The sequence below is a fragment of the Oncorhynchus clarkii genome, chromosome 2 (genome assembly GCF_045791955.1).
Source record: "Oncorhynchus clarkii lewisi isolate Uvic-CL-2024 chromosome 2, UVic_Ocla_1.0, whole genome shotgun sequence".
NCBI lineage: Eukaryota > Metazoa > Chordata > Actinopteri > Salmoniformes > Salmonidae > Oncorhynchus > Oncorhynchus clarkii.
In genome coordinates this window covers 36,379,597-36,403,926 of record NC_092148.1, presented here as the reverse complement: position 1 = coordinate 36,403,926, position 24,330 = coordinate 36,379,597, and the positions used below count along the sequence as shown (strand labels likewise).

General features: G+C 40.9%; 1 protein-coding gene across 5 annotated transcripts; it reads left to right on the top strand.

Annotated features, from left to right (window-relative positions):
• Window positions 1-430: 430 nt before the first annotated feature.
• On the top strand, window positions 431-20,552 carry LOC139367341 (vascular endothelial growth factor A-A). Of its 5 annotated transcripts, XM_071105558.1 has the most exons (8): window positions 452-1,162; window positions 2,424-2,466; window positions 8,770-8,966; window positions 9,571-9,647; window positions 10,160-10,192; window positions 13,989-14,261; window positions 15,452-15,583; window positions 18,472-20,552. In XM_071105558.1, the coding sequence occupies exons 1-6, from the start codon at window positions 1,094-1,096 to the stop codon at window positions 14,146-14,148; spliced, it is 579 nt and encodes a 192-aa protein (XP_070961659.1). In that variant the 5' UTR covers window positions 452-1,093; the 3' UTR covers window positions 14,149-14,261; window positions 15,452-15,583; window positions 18,472-20,552. The 5 variants fall into 5 exon arrangements, with proteins under 5 accessions (XP_070961663.1, XP_070961659.1, XP_070961649.1 ...); XM_071105562.1 differs by lacking the exon at window positions 13,989-14,261 and having other exon boundaries at window positions 431-1,162; XM_071105548.1 differs by having other exon boundaries at window positions 13,989-15,583.
• The last annotated feature ends 3,778 nt before the right edge of the window (window positions 20,553-24,330 follow it).

Here is a 24,330-nt window from a genome sequence, read left to right as displayed (position 1 = left end):
CACATTATTTATAGTAACTGTCCCACTTGCCAATACTTATAACATACAAAAACCTTTGGTTTGCACAATAAAAAGTATGTAAATTATAATATTTCCACAAACTGGTAAAGACTATCACAAAACTATTATTTGCAGCTTTTGAATGATTAATTGTAGCCAGAAAGGCAAAAAGAGACCATGAAAGGCACCAACAACACAACTAACTATTGGACATTTAATACTTACCTTTTTAAACGTGTCATGTATTATATTTTGCGTCAAAGTTGTGACTTAAACACTCACCAAATCGCACAATGTGAACATCACTGTTAGATATTTTATGGGAGCGCGCCCACCACCCTTTGCCTGCCAACCAGTACCGCCCACATTGGTGATCTAGCCAATGAGCGCAAGCGTCATCATACTGTAGACACGTCCGATTGCTAAAGGCAATAGCTCATGATCATAGAACAGTAAACGCGCTTACACGAGCGAGAAACGGAGGTGTATGACAAGATCTCCCTATTCTGCGCCTGGACGTCCAAACCTTGAAGAGAAACAAAGTCATAGTAAAATACATTTTAAAAATCAAGACAAGGAAAGGGAGACCGTTTCAGTGCGTTTCAAGGAGGAATGCTAACGGATCACTTTGCACCGGCAAACGCTCACACTACTCTGATCAATTTGTAATAATTCAGCCGCCGCTTTCACACGGTGAAGGCAATGCGTAAAGTTGCATTCAGAAGTTGGTGAAAGTTGTCATCCTGGTGAGCAGATAATAGGACGGAGATGTTCAGTCCATTATGGGGTTTCTAATGTGGATGTAGAATAGAAATCTTGGAAGAGTCTCCGGATGACCGACGCATTTTGGATGTTACCTTTCTTTGGGGCTATTCTCTGAGATTCCTTAGAGGCGGTTGCAATACAACACAATAAAAAAGGATTCCTCTCAGGTGGCACATCTGCCATGTTTGGATGGATTAGATTTTTACTATAACCAAGATTATCAAGAAATTGTTGATTTTTTTTGTGGTTTTTCTTTATTATTGTGTCTGATCCAAACGACAGCTGAAATTTTAGTACAACTGTCCAACTCACCCTCGGAATTACAATCATGAACATTGGCAGTTTTGTCCAATTATTATTTGCAGCGCTTCTTCAGCTTCATTTGTATGCAGTTAAGGTGAGAATTATATTTAAATCGGAGGGGGATCAGATGCGTCCGATGAATTAGGAATATAATGCTGTTCATGTTTCATTAATGAGGTGATCGCCCTTGTCGCTCAATCTCGTCACTTGCTGCTAGGTCTGTAGGTCACTTATAATGTATTCACTTTCTGTGAATCATAGGCCTAAAGAGGTTTATGTCACTGTTGAATTGTTAATGACGTTTGACATACATTTTGGTCTTTTTAGGGAAAGGTGTCATAGGCCTATCCAATTAACGCTGTATTTTCTATTATTATTAGGCTATTATTTGTATTATTATTATAACTTTTGAAAATGCACAATGCACCTGGCATTAATGTCAACAAAATAGTAGGCTAGGCTAAATCGGAATTTTGAGTGACGTGAAATGAGTTGCATCATTACACTAGCATAATCCAAAATCACGACAATGTGTTGTCGTGATTTAATTCAATTGGATTCCTATTGAATAAAATTCCTACTGGGCACACACTGGTTGGACCAGGGTTCTTTCAATTGAACCAACGTGGAATAGAGGTTGAATTGATGTGTGTGTCCAGATTCCAATATTTGCAATGTATTTGCTCTAGTTTGTAGACTAGTCTACTGTAATGAAAAGCAAAGTCCAGACTCTTGAGAGCGCAAGGATAGGGCAAACCTGTTGGCCCCTAACCGAATAGCCTAGTTGGTCGCAGAGGGTATAAAGTGTCAACATGTATTTCACTCCGTACTCAAGGCTAATAATAGCCCGTTTCTATTAAACTTAGGCCTTGTTCATTAAAACATTCGCTCAAATGTTTATGATAATCAGTACAACCAGTAAACGCTAACAATGGGCAACCCACCTCACTGTCTTTCATCTATAAAATTAAATCGGCTTCTTTCTCACGCAATATTGAAGAGCTGTTGCGACAGTCTACGTAAGGTGATAACGTGACTGAAGCGCTGCTGTGATGCCATTTTCTCTCTGCACTTGCCCATAGGCGGGAAAATATTCAATGAAGTAGGCTAGCTGTCATCATAAAGGGGAATGTATTGGAGTCTTGCTGTATAATAAGCTAATGCCATACATTGATGCATGGCTTAATGATTGTGCATGCAATTACATTATGGAAATCATATATACATAATTCAGGGAGGCAAAACTGCATTGCCTTTTTAAAACGTGATGCATAGCCTACCATAGAAAAAATATGCATGACATAAGATAAAACGTTAAGCTTGCTCTAATGGCTTACATGTTTGCATTTTTACAGACAGCCCACATACCCAAGACCGGGGAGAAGAGTAAAAATGACGGTAAGTGCCGAATGTACAAATGTATTACAAGTGCAATATTGTAGAAGTTTATTCTCAGTGTTTACCTTTATTGGGGGATTTGGTGTGTGTATAGCCACCTAGTGGACATATTCTGAATCTGGATTTTCCCAGAGCAGACTTTCAAGTTTAGGCCTTCAATGAAAATTCGTTTTTGACAAATTGGCTGTTGCACATGGCTTTTGCACATGGCTATTGTCATAACAAAATCTTTACATTGTGTCAATGCTCCCTCTCTATACGTGAGAGGATATGAGTATCATATAGGACCCCATCGTACTATATTGAAGTCTTTAGTGGTGAGTCCCTGAGTGAAAGGCTTTACTTGGGACTTTGGAATTACCATAAAAGTGTGTCTGATCCAAATAGTCTTCTATATGTTAACAGACAAGGCCACTGCATGAATTCACGTTTTATTTAGGCTTTTTCTTCCTCCTCTTGTGATTTGGGAACATGGCAAACACATGGTCAGGTTGTATCGTTTATATTGGACAAAGCATGTCTGTATGCATGGTTATGTTTGTTTATTGACAGTGACAGAGTGTTTCACTTGTTAGCTGTGTTCAAGGCTAGCCATGTTAGTCAATAGTGGACACAGCCAGGTTACTCACTGTGATACGTCAGGGACTGGTCCTCAGCAGAGAAAACACAGGAATTGAACTGTGGTTGTTTGTTATTCGCAGCACAAGGGCAGCGACTCCATTCCTCTTCTCTGACACCTGTGAGCGGCTTTTGACCTTCATTTCACACGCACGCACACACAGAGAGAGTGCGAGATGCAGAGAACCTCCACCCTCTCTCGCTTCAGTTCTCACACACACAGTCCCGCATGTCAACAATTACTTCCCCTCAAAACATACTCTCACTAAGACACACTCAATCTCAAAATACGCAGAGACAGAATGACCATATCCTCTAAATCTCATCTCCCCTGCACCAACTACATCCCTTTGTGCCCCAGTAGAAGCATGCATGTTCCCCATTCACTATAACATTGTACCAGTATTCCGCCATCACAGCGATGGGTCACTGCTCTCTGTCTCAAACACTGCTTTAGTGGAGGCACTCCACATAGTTTCCAGGGTTTATGGCGTCTCCAACTTCCCTCACCTTGTTCGTTGTTGTCTTTTCTTATCCTTTCTTTCTCACATGAGACAGGATCCATAGCGAGGACAGCCCCAGGGCTGAGAACCTTGTTGTGTTGATTAGCTTACTGAGGCTTCTAAAGGAGTTTCAATATCAGTTTAATGAGAGTACAACAAACTTTGTCCAGCCCAGCACTCCCCATCTATGATTCACATACCCATACACAAAGCAAGGTGTTGATTAAAACGACACAGTTTATTTCCCCTACATGGAGTATTAGTGTTTTAAAAGTAACTTTTTAGAGAATAGTCAAACACAGAATTAGAATTTGTAAATACAAAATATAATATTTAGATTTGTGGAGACAGAACAAATAGACTTAATAGTATATTTCCAACTATGGAAAAGTACAGTTATTCAAAGTATGACTGGCATTCAAATGACTATTGTAGAGCATAGAAAGGTTTTGTGACTAATGTCTAATGAGCAAAGGTTGAGGTGAATGGAAATACTCCACATGCATACCATTTACAAACACTCACACACAGATTTTCCCATCTAGCATGGGTTTAGATATATCCTATAGGATATGTAATCGATATAACAAGGATGTATCTGGCACCACAGCATATTGCATTCATTCTAATATACACATTCTTGACATGTCTGCTTTCCCTCAGATTTTCCTCAATATTTCCTGTGAATGGGAGTTGTCATTATATACAGTGCCTTGCGAAAGTATTCGGCCCCCTTGAACTTTGCGACCTTTTGCCACATTTCAGGCTTCAAACATAAAGATATAAAACTGTATTTTTTTGTGAAGAATCAACAACAAGTGGGACACAATCATGAAGTGGAACGACATTTATTGGATATTTCAAACTTTTTTAACAAATCAAAAACTGAAAAATTGGGCGTGCAAAATTATTCAGCCCCTTTACTTTCAGTGCAGCAAACTCTCTCCAGAAGTTCAGTGAGGATCTCTGAATGATCCAATGTTGACCTAAATGACTAATGATGATAAATACAATCCACCTGTGTGTAATCAAGTCTCCGTATAAATGCACCTGCACTGTGATAGTCTCAGAGGTCCGTTAAAAGCGCAGAGAGCATCATGAAGAACAAGGAACACACCAGGCAGGTCCAAGATACTGTTGTGAAGAAGTTTAAAGCCGGATTTGGATACAAAAAGATTTCCCAAGCTTTAAACATCCCAAGGAGCACTGTGCAAGTGATAATATTGAAATGGAAGGAGTATCAGACCACTGCAAATCTACCAAGACCTGGCCGTCCCTCTAAACTTTCAGCTCATACAAGGAGAAGACTGATCAGAGATGCAGCCAAGAGGCCCATGATCACTCTGGATGAACTGCAGAGATCTACAGCTGAGGTGGGAGACTCTGTCCATAGGACAACAATCAGTCGTATATTGCACAAATCTGGCCTTTATGGAAGAGTGGCAAGAAGAAAGCCATTTCTTAAAGATATCCATAAAAAGTGTTGTTTAAAGTTTGCCACAAGCCACCTGGGAGACACACCAAACATGTGGAAGAAGGTGCTCTGGTCAGATGAAACCAAAATTGAACTTTTTGGCAACAATGCAAAACGTTATGTTTGGCGTAAAAGAAACACAGCTCATCACCCCGAACACACCATCCCCACTGTCAAACATGGTGGTGGCAGCATCATGGTTTGGGCCTGCTTTTCTTCAGCAGGGACAGGGAAGATGGTTAAAATTGATGGGAAGATGGATGGAGCCAAATACAGGACCATTCTGGAAGAAAACCTGATGGAGTCTGCAAAAGACCTGAGACTGGGACGGAGATTTGTCTTCCAACAAGACAATGATCCAAAACATAAAGAAAAATCTACAATGGAATGGTTCAAAAATAAACATATCCAGGTGTTAGAATGGCCAAGTCAAAGTCCAGACCTGAATCCAATCGAGAATCTGTGGAAAGAACTGAAAACTGCTGTTCACAAATGCTCTCCATCCAACCTCACTGAGCTCGAGCTGTTTTGCAAGGAGGAATGGGAAAAAATGTCAGTCTCTCGATGTGCAAAACTGATAGAGACATACCCCAAGCGACTTACAGCTGTAATCGCAGCAAAAAGTGGCGCTACAAAGTATTAACTTAAGGGGGCTGAATAATTTTGCACGCCCAATTTTTCAGTTTTTGATTTGTTAAAAAAGTTTGAAATATCCAATAAATGTCGTTCCACTTCATGATTGTGTCCCACTTGTTGTTGATTCTTCACAAAAAAATACAGTTTTATATCTTTATGTTTGAAGACTGAAATGTGGCAAAAGGTCGCAAAGTTCAAGGGGGCCGAATACATTCGCAAGGCACTGTATATGTGCTTGTGTCTGCGGTGGTTGCTTGTGAATTTGGTCAGAAAAGGCAATATTACTTGTCACCTAAATATAATGTATTGCAGTATAATAAGCTAATTCCATACATTGATGCATGGCTTAATGACATACCAAAAATGATTGTGCATGCAATTACATTATGGAAATTATATATACATAATTCAGGGAGGCAAAACTGCATTGCCTTTTCAAAACGTGATGCATAGCCTACCATAGAAAAAATGTTTATGACATAGGTAGGCTGAGACGTCAAGCTTGCTCTAATGGGCTTACAGACACACACATACTCACACAATCACATTAAAACAAATGTTGCCTAGAACGCTGCAAGATAGAGTGTGAAGCAGCAGCTGTGCAGAGGGAGACTGTGGGGCTCCGCAGAGCCAGAACAGCACAGGGAGACGTGTTGGGCTGGTGACCTTGGGCTGTAGACTATGGCAGTGAGACAGACAGCCTTTCTCTCCCCACAGGCCTACAGGCTGGCCTGGGCTTCTCCTCTGAGAGCAGGTGCTGGGAGGGATAAGGGGAGGTAGTGGACACAGCATCTGCTGACCAGGCAGGTCATCCAGGGGCTAGCAGCAGCGGTGCATGGTTTGAGAAGGAGTAACAGAGCCAGCTACGGCAGGCAGTGGTGTGTCAGGATGTTGTTGCAGCATTAGGCCGGAACTGACCAGGCCGACTGGTTAAGGGGTGGGCTGTCGGGGGTCACATGTCAAAGGTGAACCCTGGCACCGCACAGCTTGAGGTCATGGGCTCCTCGGATTACCTGGGGGTCAGGAGGGGGACGGGGTCGCTGAGAAACCAGTCCATAGGATGGAGGGTGGGGGATTATTCTCGGATGGAGACAGGTAGGGTTCGTCAGCATCTGAGGAATTGTGGGTTGTATGTATATGGCATGTGAGTGAGTTCAGGTCATGTAGCTTAAACGTGTGGATGTGTTGTAATTGTCCCTGTGTGTGGGTTTGAATGTGTGGTGCTTTAGGGCAGGAACCGGTTTGGGTTTTTACTTTACCTTCTATACCGGTATTTGAATGTTTGGTTTGTTAAATGTGATATGCTATGTGTAATGTCAATTTTTATAGTTTACTTGCTACTTGAGTCATCTCTCTCCGCGCCACTTTCCACACAGACCTAGCCACGCCCCCTGTCACTCAAGGAGCACATTTGAGGTTAATCAACCACGAGACACTTGAGTTCAGTCTGCATGGTCGATGCAGCACATGCAACAACGTTGACGACAACAATGCTGTTTTCACTTTGCGTCTTATTATAAATCCACTAGCGTTCTATAATGATACTATTAGTTTGTGTTTCTTACATCAGCAAACAGCTAGTTTGTCTTTTCTTCACAAGTTGCCCTAAATCTTGTGAGATGCTAATTGCTATCCGCTAATGCTAATACATGTAGAGTAAGAGCAAAAGGTAGCTAGCTAATACAGCCTGATAATACCAGTGATGGTGTAGACCTAAATCAGCATGTTGTTTGTGCAACAGTATCTTCTAAATCAAAGAGGAATCTACAAAGCAAGAATATATTAGCTACATGAAGTAGCCAAAGCTTATAGGGTCCCCTAGGAAATACTTATCAACACTTTAGTTCCTACCCTGTCACAATAACTCCTCCCTGGCATTTTAATTCATTGTCATCTCAAACAACACTATTCAAAGTGCCCACTATTATATTCTAACTATAGAATTAGAATAGTCATTCTATTTCCATGAGTCCAACAGTTTGAGTGCCCCTGGCTATCTGTAAATAAAAAAAACAAGAACATGGTGCCATCTGTTTTGCTTAATATAAGGAGTTTGAAATGATTTATACTCTTACTTTTGATATTTAAGAACATTTTATCAATTACATTTACTTTTGATACTCAGGTATATTTAAAACCAAATACTTTTAGACATTTACTCAAGTAGTATTTTACTGGGTGACTTTCACTTTTACTTGAGTCATTTTCTATTAAGGTATCTTTACTTTTACTCAAGTATGACAATTGGGTACTTTTTCCACCACTGCAACTGAGTGCAGGAAGTGCAGACATTTTAAAAGTGCTGAAATTTGTTTTGGTTGAAGTTGAATTGAACAGTATAAAACAATAACAAAGGAGAAAGACCCATTGAAATCACTTGCCACCCTAGAATCACTCACTACTCATAAAGCAAATGTTGAACTTTTATTATTCAAAAACTAAAAATACCGTCATACCGTCCATTTTTTAAAAAATACCGTGATATAATATTTTGGCCATATCGCCAGGCCCTAGGTGGGCTTTAGACAGCTGTGCGCACATGCGCAGGTTTGACATTATTTTGTTTTGTTTTGCTGGGGGACATTAAGATCCTTGTCAGCACAATAGTCTGCTTTGTTGCATCTGAAGCCACATATATGTGGCTTTGTTTATCTGCTTAGCTGGCTTTAGTAATGGGAACCACTCAGGAAACAAATGCCTGTACCTTTTGACGACCACAAAGGCAACACAAGTACTCTCTTCCACTGCCAAGCGGAACCAGAGCAGATGGGGGGATGACAGGGGGATTCTAGGAAATAGAGGAGGCATGGAGAGTTAGGATAAAGGAGAAAAAGGCACACAACTGGGGAATGAGGGAGGAAAGAAGGATGAAAGAGAATGCATTGGAGAGTTTTACAATGTGGAGAGGTTGGATGTGCTGTACTCTACAGTATAGCAGTTTTGTGGTTGGGTTGCCACTGATGTTGCTGTCTTCTCCTCAAGGAATCTCACTGTTACTGACAGTTCTCTATGGCACAGTGAGGATGAGAAGGAAGCAGTACTGATGTTCTCCCTCTGCTCTTCCTCCTGCAGTGGTCCCGTTCATGGACGTGTATAACAAGAGCATGTGTCGGACACGGGAGATGCTGGTGGACATCTTCCAGGAGTATCCAGATGAGATTGAGCACACCTACATCCCCTCGTGCGTGGTGCTCATGCGCTGCGCCGGATGCTGCAATGACGAGGCGCTCGAGTGTGTCCCCACGGAAACAAAAAATGTTACCATGGAGGTAAGCGCTAACTCCAATTCTCGCCAGGACCGGTGAATGGGGGATTTGTTTAACACTCTCTCTCTCCCCTCTCACTCTCATTCCATCTCTCCTGTCACTTACAACCCCCTCTCTCTTCCGTATCTCTCGGTGTCCTTTCTCTCTTCCATTCCTCTTCTCACTGGTTATCTAGGTCTCCCTCTCTCTCTCTCTTGCTTTGCTTTTCTCTCTGTCCCATGGAAAAAGTGAATCAGCAGGGGCCTAGCATGTCAGCTATTTTTGTTTACCCTTGCACACCCTGTTTACGCCCCTGTTTATGTGGTTGAAGTCTCCCTTGGCCACGGTCAGGTGTCAGGACTTACTGTTGGCATGAGCCTAGGGTGGAAAGGAATAAGCTATAGGAATGTGATACAGCACCTGCCTGGCTATGGTGTCAGCCTATCTTCACCGACTGGTTAGCTTGTGGTCAGCTAGTAGTCAGACTGTGGCCACTATGTCAATGGTCAGAGCAATCACTCACTAAGAATCTCTGAGGTAGTAATGTTTCAGCAGAGGAATTTGTTTTGGGGGATTGACCCTTTTTCAATGTGAATTTTAATGTTTCATGTCTTATGTTTCTCTACAGGTAATACAAGTGAAACAGAGAGTATCGCAGCATAATTTTCAGTTAAGTTTCACAGAACATCGAAAGTGTGAATGCAGGTAAGAATCTTTTCTCAGGTCTATAATGATTTCAGGCTTCACTGTTTTGCTTACTGGTTAAAGGTCCAATGCAGCTGTTTTTTTTATCTCAATATCAAATCATATCTGGATAATAATTAAGTACCTTACTGTGATTGTTTTCAATTTAAATGTTCAAAAAGAAACAAAAATATCTTATTATTTTGCTATTACTCTCTGAGTAGGGAGGGGGAAACTGAAAACGAGCTATTATTGGCAGAGAGATTTGGAAATCTCTTTCTTATTGGTCTATTAACTAATTATTTAGGCCAAAACTCCATCCCACCAAAACAGGCTGACATTTCAGTCGGTCTTTTCAAACAGCTCTTACACTAAAAGGGCATTAATCATCATTTTTACAGTATTATTCCAACCTCATAGTGTGAAAATATATATTAAACATAGGAAATCATGTTTTCGACTGCACTGGGCCTTTAATAAAAAGCTAAATATAAAGCTAAAGGTTTTGTTCTCTATTTTCCTCTTAATTTCAGACCAAAGCCAGAAGTTAAGGCAAAGAAAGAAAAGTAAGTACATGTTTTGCATTGTTATTGTTATTGTTATGAGTTATTTGTGGGATGAGGGGAGGGAGCTGTCTGTGTTCAATTTGGCTTCCACTCTGATATTCAAACTGTCAAAACAACTCTATCTGCCAGCCCCAAAATATCTGAATATTTTGATTGACCAGTTTCCCAACCAATCATCATCCCGTTCCCACAGATGCTTTAACTTAACACAGAAGACTGGGACCTAATCCTCCCGAACCAATAAGTATTCATGTATTCAGTATTCCTCATGTTGATTGGCAACATGCAGATGAGAAGAAGCCAGCTGGACACTGTGATACCAGCAACAATGTGGGGTAGCACTAATGCTAATGCTAATAGTAATGGTGAAGCTACAGTATCTTTTACCCCTGCTGCACTGAGAAGTCAGCAGCTGCCATGCTCCTGCTGATAGGACTGAGTCGATCATTTTAAAGGGTGGTGAGAGGAAGTGTTAGGTTGCCTTCTACTAGTGAGTGGGATTATCAGCACCTCATAGGCTCCTGCACCACAGCCCTGTCTCTCTTTTTAACATAGCGAGGGAGGGGAGGTAGATGCCTAGTTCTCCATGTTCCCTTCACACCTTGTGGGAGTTAGAGGACTAGCAGCACACCTTATGGGGAAAAAAAACAGCCTCTCTTCTCCATCTTTACTGGTGCTGATAAGATCTTTTTTTTTTATGTACCGGGTTTGTTTCAGTTTGTCTTCCTCCCAGGGTCTATTTGTTTTATGGCAGTTGGTTTAGTGCTTTACTATGTGGCTGTAACAGTTGGGTTGAGATAGTTAGCTAGCGCCAGACCACCCGTCACTGACCGGGCTGTCCAGCAGCCTTCTTCTTAGCTCCAGTTGTTCATACCTGACCCTCGGCCCTAGTGGCTACTTCCACACTGTAATCATTGCAACAGGTGTCATTCAGTTAACCCATTTTTATTTTTAAAGTTCTAAATAGTGGATGAGCCTGGAGACAGAGACGCAGTGGACGTGGTTAGTTACAGGCAGTGTGGAGGGAGGGAAACAGATTGACAGTCAGTGTTGATGCAGGGGGTGTGTGTGTGTGTGTGTGTGTGTGTACATGTCTTTTGTCACCTCAGCTGCAGCTGGCACGTCAGAGGACCTCCCTTGTTTTAATTGGATAAGAACCACACAGGGTTAAAGCCCCATGGATCAGTGGAGGAGAGATGGGATCATGTTAGCTACCTGAGAGGGCTGAATCAAATCCATTTGTCATGAGGCTGAGCTGAGCCTTGTCCTCGCTTTGTGCCACACACACCTCTGCCTGCCACCCAGCACGTAGACAGACAGCTCACCCTAGCCAGGCCAGGGTGGAGTGCAGGGAAAAGACAGGCCATTCATGAACTCAGACACACCCTCAGTCATTCACTCAAATGCATACTGTACATAATACTAAAGACCAGGGGGCACAACAAATATATATTTTTTTAATGATTATTATTTTATTTGTTTTATTCTTCACATTTTCAAACAGTCCATTTATATTTTCCAACGGGGCTATACATTTGGGTAAAGTTTTTCTTCTCGCCTGAGTAGCCTCGTTTCACTGTCAAAAATAAAATGAAACCATCTAGTGGTCAGCGAAATAACAACACAATGTCAAATATATGTAGCCTAGTCAAATAATGAACATCTAATCACATTAACCGTTACTCTCTCATGGGAATTCCACTAACGGTATGTAGCCAAACGTAGCTGCTGCTCATTCCATTTGCTCGAAAATTTATAAATGGTTAAAAAAGGTATGGCCCTCGTCCATAGAGACACATACCAGCTCTACTGGTAGTACTGCTACTACCAGCAGTACTACACCTGTCAATGACACAAGTTGTTCTGCTTCCACGAGCACATCCAATGCTAGCATCAGTAATTCTACATTTATTGTTAGCCCAGCTAGCATGGACACTGACAGTTTTACCCGGCAAAGCACTGAACAACAGACAGGGACGTTGGACCATCGAAGAGGTGCAAATATGATGAGAACTACATTGATTTGGGGTTCACTTATATTGGGAGTAGTGCCTTTCCTCAGCCACAGTGTGTTATATGTGCAAAAGTACTATCTCACAACTCAATGAAATCTTCACTCTTGCGCAGACATTTAGAAGCAAAATATGCAATTTTTTTAGCGAGAATCTAGATTACTTTCGAGTAGTAAGACATGTATAAAAGCAACAGATACCATTAATAAGAAGGGAATATATGGTGAGCTACCGAGTGGCTAGGACAGGCAAGTCCCATACTATTGTGGATGACTTAATTCTTCCTATGGCTGGGACAATGCTGGGGGAAAAGGCAAAAAAAAACTATACAGACAATGTCTTCATCAAACAACACTGTTTCACGACGCATCAGTGACATGGCAGGAGATGTTTTGAAACAATTACTGCTTCACATACAAGCCAGTGAATTCTATGCGTTACAGCTGGATGAGTCAACAGACCTGGCACAGCTCCTGGTATATGTCCGTTATGTTTATGGGGGTCAATTTTAATTGGATAAGACATCCTCTTCTGCAAACCACTGGAAACCAGGACAACAGGAGATGATGTTTTTAAAGTACTGGACAGCTTTGTGGCATCAAATGGACTACAAGATGTGTTGGTATCTGTACTGATGGTGCAAAAACCATGACAGGGAGACATAGTTGAGTGGTAACGCGCGTGCAAGCAGTTGCTCCCGATGTCACTTGGGTACACTGCAGCATCCACTGAGAGGCTCTTGCTGCCAAGGGAATTCCTGACAGCTTCAAAGACATTTTGGACACTACAGTGAAAATGGTTAACTTTGTTAAAGCAAGGCCCCTGAACTCTTGTGTATTTTCTGCATTATCCAATGATATGGGCAGCGAGCATGTAATGCTTTTACAATATACAGAAGTGTGCTGGTTATCGAGGGGCAAAATATTGACAAGTTTTTTAATTTGAGAGACGAGCTTAAAGTTTATAAAAAAAATACAAATAAAACAAGGAAGGTGAATCATTCTAATAAGATTGCTTGTTTTTCTTTTAATGTTATTACAACCAATCTGTTTTGTTTTTTAAAACAACAATAAATAATTGTAAAATGTAGTGATATCATAAAATCGGCAGGATAAAAAGAAACGCATCGCTATTGAACCAGCCTTCGTTATGGTACGCTTAAGAGAGGGCTTGGGTTTTGAACATATGAAACAGAAAACGGTCAATGTGTAGGCTGAGTTTCCTCTGTCAACATTCATGCCATAACCAACTGCGTTACCGCTAAAACCAGCTTTTGGTTGGTCTTAAATATCCCTATCAGCACTGCCTGAAATTAGCACTTTGGATCATGTTTTTAAGGACACGCCTAAATTATTTCCTCCCATCTGAACGCAAGCGTGCTGATATAAAAAGGGTAAATTACCGAACCTGGCGTTAGGGCCGGAAAATGCAAGTGCTCTAGTTTTTACATGACAAAATTGCAAACTAAAGCGCATTTCACAGTAGTACTACCTTAATGCCAGCCGAAAATAGAACTCTCGATATGCATAGACTGATTTACAAAGGCAACAGTGGATGTATTTACATTGACACACGCATTTACATTGAGACACACACACACACACGCACACACGTTCAAACAGGCATCGATCCCACTGCTAATGAGGAGACTAGATTAGAAGGGAGATGCCCGACTTGATTGATTGTCTCCTCTTTGGCCTAACCTCTATTGATTGAACTCTGTATGAGTGTCCCTGCTTCCACTTAGGTGTCTTTTCTCTTTTGCCCTGTTCTCTATTTTCTAGGGGCAATGACCAAAAGAGAAAGAGAAAGAAAGAGAGAGACACTGGCACGATGAGGTCTGAGGCCTATGCCAGCGCCTCTTCTGTGGCGTGTCTGCACATGGGCACTATGTCTCTCTTGACGGTTGGCTTGATTTTGGAGGAACTTGTTTGTATCTTGTAAAATGCAAACCTCTTTTTGTTTGGCATGAGGAGGCTCCATTTTTTTAAAGAAACCTTTTTTTGTCTGGCGTATGCACCACTTAAGTCCGTGGCGAGGGCAGTAATGTGAGTAACGTGAGTGAGAACTCTCAGGTAATGATGATGTCTGTATGAAGCATGGCTGTCTACCACCCCCTCACTAATCCATGGCAGCAGGGTCGATGCCATGTTGAGGCTACATGCTGCTAGGAGTTTGTTCTCTGTTTCTCTGTTGCCTTTTGTTTTAGCAGATAGGTGGATGAACCAACACTATTGTCTTACATTTCTACCACAATAGTGCCAATTGGTTTGGTTACTTTAAGTACAGACAGGCTTGGCTCAGTTTATGTTTGATAAGAGTTATTGTCACCTTGAGTGGTAACCCCAAAAAGGGCTGCTTTGTTCATGCTTTTAGACGGGAAGGTCTTGAACGTGACGCAGACGTGATCTGACCTCACAGAGGTGCATCACAGCACTCCCCTGTCTCTGTCATTGTTTTGTCTCACATGTTCACCTCCATAAAAGATACTGCATCTTTAAGCACCAGCGATGGCATCTACTTTGACTTTAAACTAGGCTAGTGAAAATAATACGATTAGATTGTCTTTGATCTGTATTTTATAATCCTTACATTGTGCTTGAGCCTGCGCTTACTCAGCCAAGCCATCATTCTAATGTCATCATAACATCCCATTCATTTCTGGCAATCATGTGAGCATGTTTGTAGGGTAATTGTAGTGGGAAATATAGGCAGATTTAGGGAGGGATGGTTTTTAAAGATGGCTGCTCCCTTGTGAGCATGTCATTGGATGGATCGGGAAGCAAATGCTATGTGCTCTTTGTTTCTGCTGTGGACTTTCCCTTATCACATGCACCTGTTTTGTGTGTCTGTGTGTGTGGTTGTTAGTGTGTATGTGTGTGTGTGTGTACATGATCATGGGTGTATAAGTGCAAATGTTCTCATTCAATGTTGCTTTTCATATACCCAATCACACATGTGCTTGTCATGCCATTAGAGAGGATGAATGAAAGAGTGTGTGAGTGTATGCAAGCATGATGAGGCACGTGTGTAGAAAAGTCTTTACATGTGCTCTCTTTCTAACCCGATCACAATGCTCCACAACCTCAAACAACCTTCACACCACCCAGCGGCTGCAGAAGTATTGAGCTAATGTTGCTCAAATGTTCGTCCAATGTTGGTGTGTTGGGGCGGGGCTCTATAGCTGGATACGCTCTATAGCTTAGACCTCTCTCTCTCTCTCTCTCCCTTTTTGCTTCCCTTGCAGCCACTGTGAGCCTTGCTCAGAGAGAAGAAAGCGCTTGTTTGTGCAGGACCCTCTCACCTGTAAATGTTCCTGCAAATTCACACAATTAGACTGCAAGTCAAGACAACTTGAGTTAAACGAAAGAACTTGCAGGTTTGTTTACGAAATATTATGATAAACAACGTGACTTGATCTATACTCCATTCACCCACATCTACATCCATCCACCTGTTTGTACTTCTGTCATTTGCTTGATTTTCTTCTCCTGCTGAGAAATGCATGCTTCTCACTTGCTTATAGAATATGTTTTTGTTTGTATAGAGAATTGTGTGGGACTATGTTTGCTTGTAAGTGTGTTTATATTGTTTGTTGTCGTGCGTAATATTCTGATACTCTACTTAACATCATCCTTGATGTTAGAACTGTGACTCTATTATTGTGTGTTCTATAAAGGTAGTATATTATAGCTAGCTAGTATAGTGTATTCCCTTTGCATGGTAGACACTTAAATTAGACAATAAACAAAAAACAGCCCGTTTCTCGCTTTAGATCCCCTTTATATTAATGCAGTATCTATATTATACAGTGGGTCAAAAAAGTATTTAGTCAGCCACCAATTGTGTAAGTTCTTACACTTAAAAAGATGAGAGAGGCCTGTAATTTTCATCATAGGTACACTTCAACTATGACAGACAAAATGAGAAGAAAAATCCAGAAAATCACATTGTAGGATTTTTAATGGATTTATTTGCAAATTATGGTGGAAAATAAGTATTTGGTCAACAACAAAAGTTTATCTCAATACTTTGTTATATACCCTTTGTTGGCAATGACAGAGGTCAAACGTTTTCTGTAAGTCTTCACAAGGTTTTCTCACACTGTTGCTGGTATTTTGGCCCATTCTTCCATGCAGATCTCTTCTAGAGCAGTGATGTTTTGGGGCTGTTGCTGGGCAACACAGACTTTCAACTTCCTCCAAAGATTTTCTATGGGGTTGAGATCTGGAGACTGGCTAGGCCACTCCAGGACCTAAATGCTTCTTACGAAGCCACTCCTTCGTTGCCCAGGCGGTGTGTTTTGGATCATTGTCATGCTGAAAGACCCAGCCACGTTTCATCTTCAATGCCCTTGCTGATGGAAGGAAGTTTTCACTCGCAATCTCACGATACATGGCCCCATTCATTCTTTCCTTTACATGGATCAGTCGTCCTGGTCCCTTTGCAGAAAAACAGCCCCAAAGGGGCCATGCTTCACAGTAGGTATGGTGTTCTTTGGATGCAACTCAGTATTCTTTGTCCTCCAAACACGACGAGTTGAGTTTTTACCAAAAAGTTATATTTTGTTTTCATCTGACCGTATGACATTCTCTCAATCTTCTTCTGGATCATCCAAATGCTCTCTAGCAAACTTCAGACGGGCCTGGACATGTACTGGCTTAAGCAGGGGGACACGTCTGGCACTGCAGGATTTGAGTCCCTGGCGGCATAGTGTGTTACTGATGGTTAGGCTTTGTTACTTTGGTCCCAGCTCTCTGCAGGTCATTCACTAGGTCCCCCCGTGTGGTTCTGGGATTTTTGCTCACCGTTCTTGTGATCATTTTGACCCCACGGGGTGAGATCTTGCGTGGAGCCCCAGATCGAGGGAGATTATCAGTGGTCTTGTATGTCTTCCATTTCCTAATAATTGCTCCCACAGTTGATTTCTTCAAACCAAGCTGCTTACCTATTGCAGATTCAGTCTTCCCAGCCTGGTGCAGGTCTACAATTCTGTTTCTGGTGTCCTTTGACAGCTCTTTGGTCTTGGCCATAGTGGAGTTTGGAGTGTGACTGTTTGAGGTTGTGGACAGGTGTCTTTTATACTGATAACAAGTTCAAACAGGTGCCATTAAAACAGGTAACGAGTGGAGAACAGAGGAGCCTCTTAAAGAAGTTACAGGTCTGTGAGAGCCAGAAATCTTGCTTGTTTGTAGGTGACCAAATACTTATTTTCCACCATAATTTGCAAATCAATTCCTTAAAAATCCTACAATGTGATTTTCTGGATTTTTTTTCTAATTTTGTCTGTCATAGTTGAAGTGTACCTATGATGAAAATTACAGGCCTCTCTCATCTTTTTAAGTGGGAGAACTTGCACAATTTGGTGGCTGACTAAATACTAAATACTTTTGCCCCACTGTATATACTAAATTCTAGCACCAAGCAAGATGTGTGTAGGGGGTTGGGTTTTGTGTGTGAGACAGTCCGCACTATATTGGGTCAGTCTGTAGTAATGCCAATTTATTCTGACCCACACTTACCATCCTACTTATCATCTCCCAACATAGTCTCCTTATCTCTTTCCCATCACTGCATGGATATATATATATATATATATATATATAACCACCTGCGTAGGAGGGGAATTTTAGCATCCATTGTTGTTTTTAACTTCGACCAGTCTTGATCACACAAATTGGACAGACATGTTTATAAGTCAGCACAGTACAGGACTCAAGACAGAACTAACTCATGCATGACACTAACACTCAAAGGGAAAGTGTTTCCCTTGGTTTGTAACTGTGAACGAACAGGCTCTTAATTGAGTGAATGTAGAGCTGGTGTCCATGCTGCTCGTTTCTAATGGTCCTACTCATAACTCCTACGAGGCGAAGCCCTAAACACAATTACTAATCGGGGATTAAAACTCCATCTCCATTGGTTGCAAATAACGTCTGTATTCAGTCAGTGGTCCAATGGAGATCTGACTGCTTCCGGGGAAACTCCCACAAGGCCCTGTGTTGATGACCTCCCTTGACACTACTATATACATCCTGACCTTTGAACCTTAGGGGCCCCCCACACAGTGTGCTGGATTTAGAGAGCCACACATGAGTGGGGTGACCAGCGACATGATTCCAATTGGTCATGGGGAGGAAGAGGGAGGGGCTGCAGGAGTTTTCCACATTTGCAGTGATGTGATTTGCTCAAGGCTACACCCCTGCTGGGAGGAGGATTTGTTGCCCATCTTTTAACCTACTGTCTGTCATGTTTTGTCATCCACAGATGTGACAAACCAAGGAGATGAGATGAGGAGAGGGAGAGAGGGACAATGAAATGAAGGAATATTTTCTTGGCACAGCACTTTGAAACCTGAGGACGCATTCCCTGGATGGACAGAAAATTACAACGCAAGAAAGAACGAGCAAGAGAGAACGATGGAGAGAGACTGAGATAACAACATGCTGTTGTATATTTCTAAGATATATATATATATATATAAATATATATTCTAAAAGGACAATGACAATGTGTATTGCTGCTATGAAAAATGAAACATTATAAAGTGAACGAATGCGCCACTGTCTGGCGTGTGAATGGGACAAATGTTTAGTTGCCAGGGTGTTTGGGCCTGAACGTGGACAGGACTGAGAGTTTGTCAGAATACATTTTATTTGATTTAACACTTCACTGGATCTTGGTCTGCTGTGGATATGAGTATCTTAAATATATCTATATAAAAACTAAGCGAAATTGTGACCATAACTTCACTGAGAGGTGCAACGGGAACATGTTTCTCCTCTGACCTCTGAAGGTCTAGAGAACTGTCAGAAAGCAGAACTACTTCCTCTACGGGGTGAAGTTTTTTTTCACCATTGTATCGACTAACACCAGATAGGACTCGGTGTGAGAATACTTCTAAAGGGATATTAAATGTAGGTATATATGGAGACAAGACATATAAATTAGATCTTCCGCCAAGGAACAGTGGCATTTAACTCACCACTGTCAAAATCAATTATCTCTATTTGCTTTGTTTAATGTTTTCCAAAGATATAATTGCACACACACATTAAAGAATAGTCAATTATAGAAAAAATAACGATCTGTATATACTTACCTAATATCCCTTTGTCTAGTACACTACATCTAATTTATAATGCTAGAATATTTTCAGTATTCTGTGCATTTAATTTATATATTTATATACAGTGTTATGGTTGATATTGATTTTACTTCTTCACCTGGCAATGTTATCACCAATCTGTTTGGCCATGGAAAACATTGACAACTGTAGACATATGTCTTTTTTTTTTAAAGAAGGAAAAAAATAACAGAAAGATAAAACTTCAACATTCCTGAAAATTAGATATTGTATGTTTTGTTGGGCTAGAGGGGCTGGGAGCATGTGTCTTGATTTTGTTACAAACGAACCCCGCCACAAACATGTTTGTGAAAAGACGCACAGCCAACATTGCAGTTTTAAGCTCGAGTCGGGACATGTGTTTTTGTACCTGAGTGCCCGAAGACACGTCATGAGGAGGACTGAGGGCGTCTCACTGACCTTGGTCATCTTGGGCAAACTCCACAGTGAGAGACTGAGACTCTGGCCAGCCCAGTTTAGCCAAAACAGGACTTGGCATAGTGGGGAACCAGGAGCAGTAGAAGGAGATGATGCTCTCTACCCTTTTATGGAAAAAAGAAACATTCTATTTGTATTTCAGTGTCAGAAATACTTTTTTGTTTGCTGTATCATGTACAGACACATTTTTAGTATATTTTCACATTAATATATTTATTGGTGCTGTAAAATTATCAATTTTACAATAGTAACATCATTTTTTGTTTTTAGTGTAACTATTAACTATATTTATTTAGAAAATATATTGTTTTTTATTAAACAGAAAATGCAGATCTCTTTGGAAGCCTATCTTCAACTGTTTTGAAATGACCTCTGACATTTTGATCAATCTAAAATAATTTGATCAAGTAACAATACAACACAATCCTACTTTATTAATCATTCCTAAGCCAATTGATAAGGCATCATAAGAGTACAAGACTACATTAAAATACATGCAATGCAACATAAAGTGTCTGACAAAATAAAGGAAACACCAACATAAAGTGTCTTAATAGGGCGTTGGGCCACCACAAGCCAGAACAGCTTCAATGCACCTCGGCATAGATGTTACAGTTGTCTGGAACTCTATTGGAGGGATGCAACACCATTCTTACACGCAAAATTCCATCATTTGGTGTTTGGTTGATGGTGGTGGAAAACGCTGTCTCAGGTGCCGCTCCAGAATCTCCCATAAGTATTCAATTGAGTTGAGACCTGGTGACTAAGACAACCATTACATCGTTTTCATGCTCATCAAACCATTCAGTGACCTGTGGATGGGGGCATTGTCATCCTATGGGGAGATAGCCATGGTTTCCAAAATAATGGCTGAAATGATGGTCTGCCCAGCATGACCCTAAGCATAACGCAATGTTAATTGCTTAATTAACTCAGAAACCACACCTGTGTGAAAGCACCTGCTTTCAATATACTTAGTATTCCTCATTTACTGTACTCAAGTGTTTCCATTATTTTGGCAGTTACCTGTATGTAGGCCTACATTCATAAAGATTCAGAAATTACATTACATTAAGCACTGATGCAATACAAAGTGCAGTACAAAGTGCAATACAGTTCCTGGAAGTTGACATTTTTCCCACAATGCCCCAAATGGAACCATAGGTCTCATGGTCCTTTGCATGATCAAAGTAGGTCCAACTGGTGCTTAAACCATAAAATTAACATTTAAACAAAAGAAGCCGCAAAAGGTTTTGATCTATTCATACTTAACAGTATGTACATAAAAAAGTGATAGATTCACTTGGGGTTCAATTCAATCCGTATCGCAGAAGTTCCGTGCTATAGCGTGATTGAAATGTAAAGGTAATTTCCGATTGAGCCAACATATGCAGTGTTTACCGTGAATGCAGTTCTTGTAAACATTACCTTCACATTTCAATCACGCTGTAGCACTTATAGCCCTTGGTTAAGTGGTCAACACCTCAACACAACTTACAATGAACAACAGAGGAGAAGAAAATAAACTCCCTATTAATGTCAGAACCAAGCATTGACTTTGTGCCATATTTCAAATAATTTACCCAAATTGTTCACAAAGAATCTCTGAAACAGTGGAGTTTTTTTTGTCATGAGTGGTTTGTGATTTTTAAACCGAACCTCTCTAATTAGAATCCAAAAGTACAAATTGCTATGTGGTTATGTAATTTCATGCATTCTACCTCCACTAAGAAAAGATTAGCAGTGGCTCTCTCTTAAAATAAACCTCAGAGAGAGCAGGAGGAAGGAGGGAGCCTATTGTATTGTATTTTATTTGACATCTTCCTCTTATTCATCCTCCTCCCTCCATCTCTTCCTTCTTCCTCTTGAGTTGGTCAGCGTCAGCATGCCTGTGTACTACTGTAGGTCATTAATCACGTTTAGTAAATTAAACTGCACACTGGCACTAAGAAATTGCTTAGTCCTGGAACAACATGAAAACGCTGACCCCACCACTCCAGGAAATTCCTAATGAGGCCTGTATTTGAATAACGTTCAAATAACATTCAGGTAATGACTAACCACCAGGTTCTGGATCATTTTCACTTTGTATACTTAAAAGGAAGTTTCAACTTGATTCTATAGAAAGTGTGGTTTCATCTATTGTTTCACAAGTGCCTCACTCGCCCTAGTATTGCATCATGGCCTACATGAAGGAAGTTTCTGTTGTTTGTGGCTGTTGTCTGCCAGGAACAAAAATATTCCCTTTTCCAGTGAAATGAACTTAACTGAAAAGAATATGGAGGAAGTACATGATACAGTGTAGGGGCATGTTTAATAAAGGTCCTGTACAGTCAGCGGTCAATAATGTTTTAGCTTTGCAGATTATCGATAAAGCCATGAGTGATTATTTGATCACATTTCTGTGGACTGTTCAGTGTTATCAATTTCATACAGGTTTGAATGTAATGGGTTGGGTCTTTTTATATGGATTCAGCCAGCTGGCTGTTTACCACTGATATATAGTCATTTTGTATGATCTGTTTTATGAGGGTTGATTTGGATCAGGGATTTCATTATTTTAACACAACACTCTGGATTGGTTTGTTGTCTTTTCACAAATGTAATTCAGGTTCACTTGACATAGCTCAAATGATTTAGGGTCTAGTGAACCTTACTCCGGTTGTTGAATGAACAGGTGATTACAGGAGCGTGTTATCGCGCTGTAGAGTCCCAGTAACATTGACTTGAATTGCTGCCCTTATGAGGCAGAGATCATATTTTTTTCAAAATTGTACCTTTATTTAACTAGGCAAGTCAGTTAAGAACAAATTCTTATTTTCAATGACAACCTAGGAACAGTGGGTTAACTGCCTTGTTCAGGGGCAGAACGACAGATTTGTACCTTGTCAGCTCGGGGATTACGAACTTGCAACCGAAAGGGGTTACTAGTCCAACGTTCTAACCACTAGGCTACCCTTCCGCGCAGTGCCAATCCAGCTGTTTGACTGACATCCAGATCACAGTTACAAATTATAGTAACACCTAACAAAGAATAACCGAGATTAATGCCATAAAACAGGGCTGAAACACTTCTAAATATCAGATTTAGTACCATTAATGAGACAGAACACTTCCTCCAAAACCAGGGACGTTGTTGGGCTAAATTCTCAGAAGAATGTTGTAAATTATTTAATTTGTGATTAGAGAGGAATTAACTTCAAGGGCTAGTGTTGCGCTGGACTTAAAGTGCAGCTTTAGCAACTATGAGCTGCTGTTGCTAACATTAAACCTCTACCTCTCTCTTAATTTTTTTAAATGTGTGTGTGTGCGTGAGTGCATGTATGGCTGTTTGTGTGTGCGTGTGTGTGCATGTGTGTGTGCATGTGCGTGCATGAGTGTTTGTACGTGTGTGTGTTTGTGCCTGTGCGTGCATGCGTGATTGTGCTTGTATGCTTGTGTGTGTGTTCATCTCATGGAGTCCTCCTGAAATAATGTGAGGGAGGAACCCAAATGACCAAGCCTGTCAGACTGACCTGTGTGCACAGAAAGATTTTGAAAGGTTTTGGCAGTCTAATTAGGGAAATACCACTGGGAATTTGCTATTCAAAGTACACATACAGGACAACATGAAGAAATTAGGTGGAATAAAAGTGTACCTTCTATAATGCAACACCAGCAACCTGCTCAAAAAGTTTGTGTTGAATTAATAGAGAAGAGGTATAGCTCGGGCTACCTTTCTAAATTCCCTTCTGTATTGTGAATGACTGTAGTGAGGACTATTGAAATGAATAGAAAATGAAGGGCAGAGGAGCTGTGCGTGCATGTGTGCCAGGTTTGGTGGCTTGGTAAGAACTGGCTGTTATGAAAGCCAGATTTACTCAAAAATAAACCTTGATGAAGCCCAAATTCACCATACAACAGATAGCGCCAACAACCAATGTAAACACCAATGTAGCCAAGAAACACATTTGACATATTTCATGTCATCTGACACACTGCTCAACTCAGCTCAGCCATAGACCAATGTAGTATCCACAGTTACAACTGATAGGTGGCACTAAAAGACCAATATATGGACACATTTCATCCGAATCATACATTTTCATTGTAGTTGGCGTTCCACTCTTTGCGCTCTCCAAAGTTCCAAACGGCGCATTACATTATTCTAACTAGGAAAATTGTTTGAGGTGCAGTATGCTATACTGTCAGGTTGTTTTTGCTAGCTAGCTAGCTTCAAGTTTGTTCAGTTCAAGGGATGCGAGCGCCAAATTAGGCAGACACGCCCAGATTTTGCACAACTTCACCAGGCAATACCCACATAACACGTTTAGGCAATATGCATGTGCAAAATATGGAATTCGCTCAATGCAACAAATGTCAGCTCGGCAAAGCAGCGAGGCCTATGCTGACCCTGTCCATTAACAGTCATTGGAGTCAGGATCGGCCGCGCGCTTCAACAATTTTAATGGGTGAATGGACATTGGGAAGGCATGCATATCTTGGCATATCATATCATATCATGCATATCCTGATGATGCAGTTTCAGAAAATGTTTTGTATTTTGAGCATAGAAACTATCA

Coding starts and splice junctions, on each gene's coding strand:
- LOC139367341 (XM_071105558.1), top strand. CDS start 1,094: ATGAACATTGGCAGTTTTGTCCAATTATTATTTGCAGCGCTTCTTCAG. Junction 1,163..2,423: donor TTCATTTGTATGCAGTTAAG/GTGAGAATTATA, acceptor GCATTTTTACAG/ACAGCCCACATACCCAAGAC. Junction 2,467..8,769: donor GGAGAAGAGTAAAAATGACG/GTAAGTGCCGAA, acceptor TTCCTCCTGCAG/TGGTCCCGTTCATGGACGTG.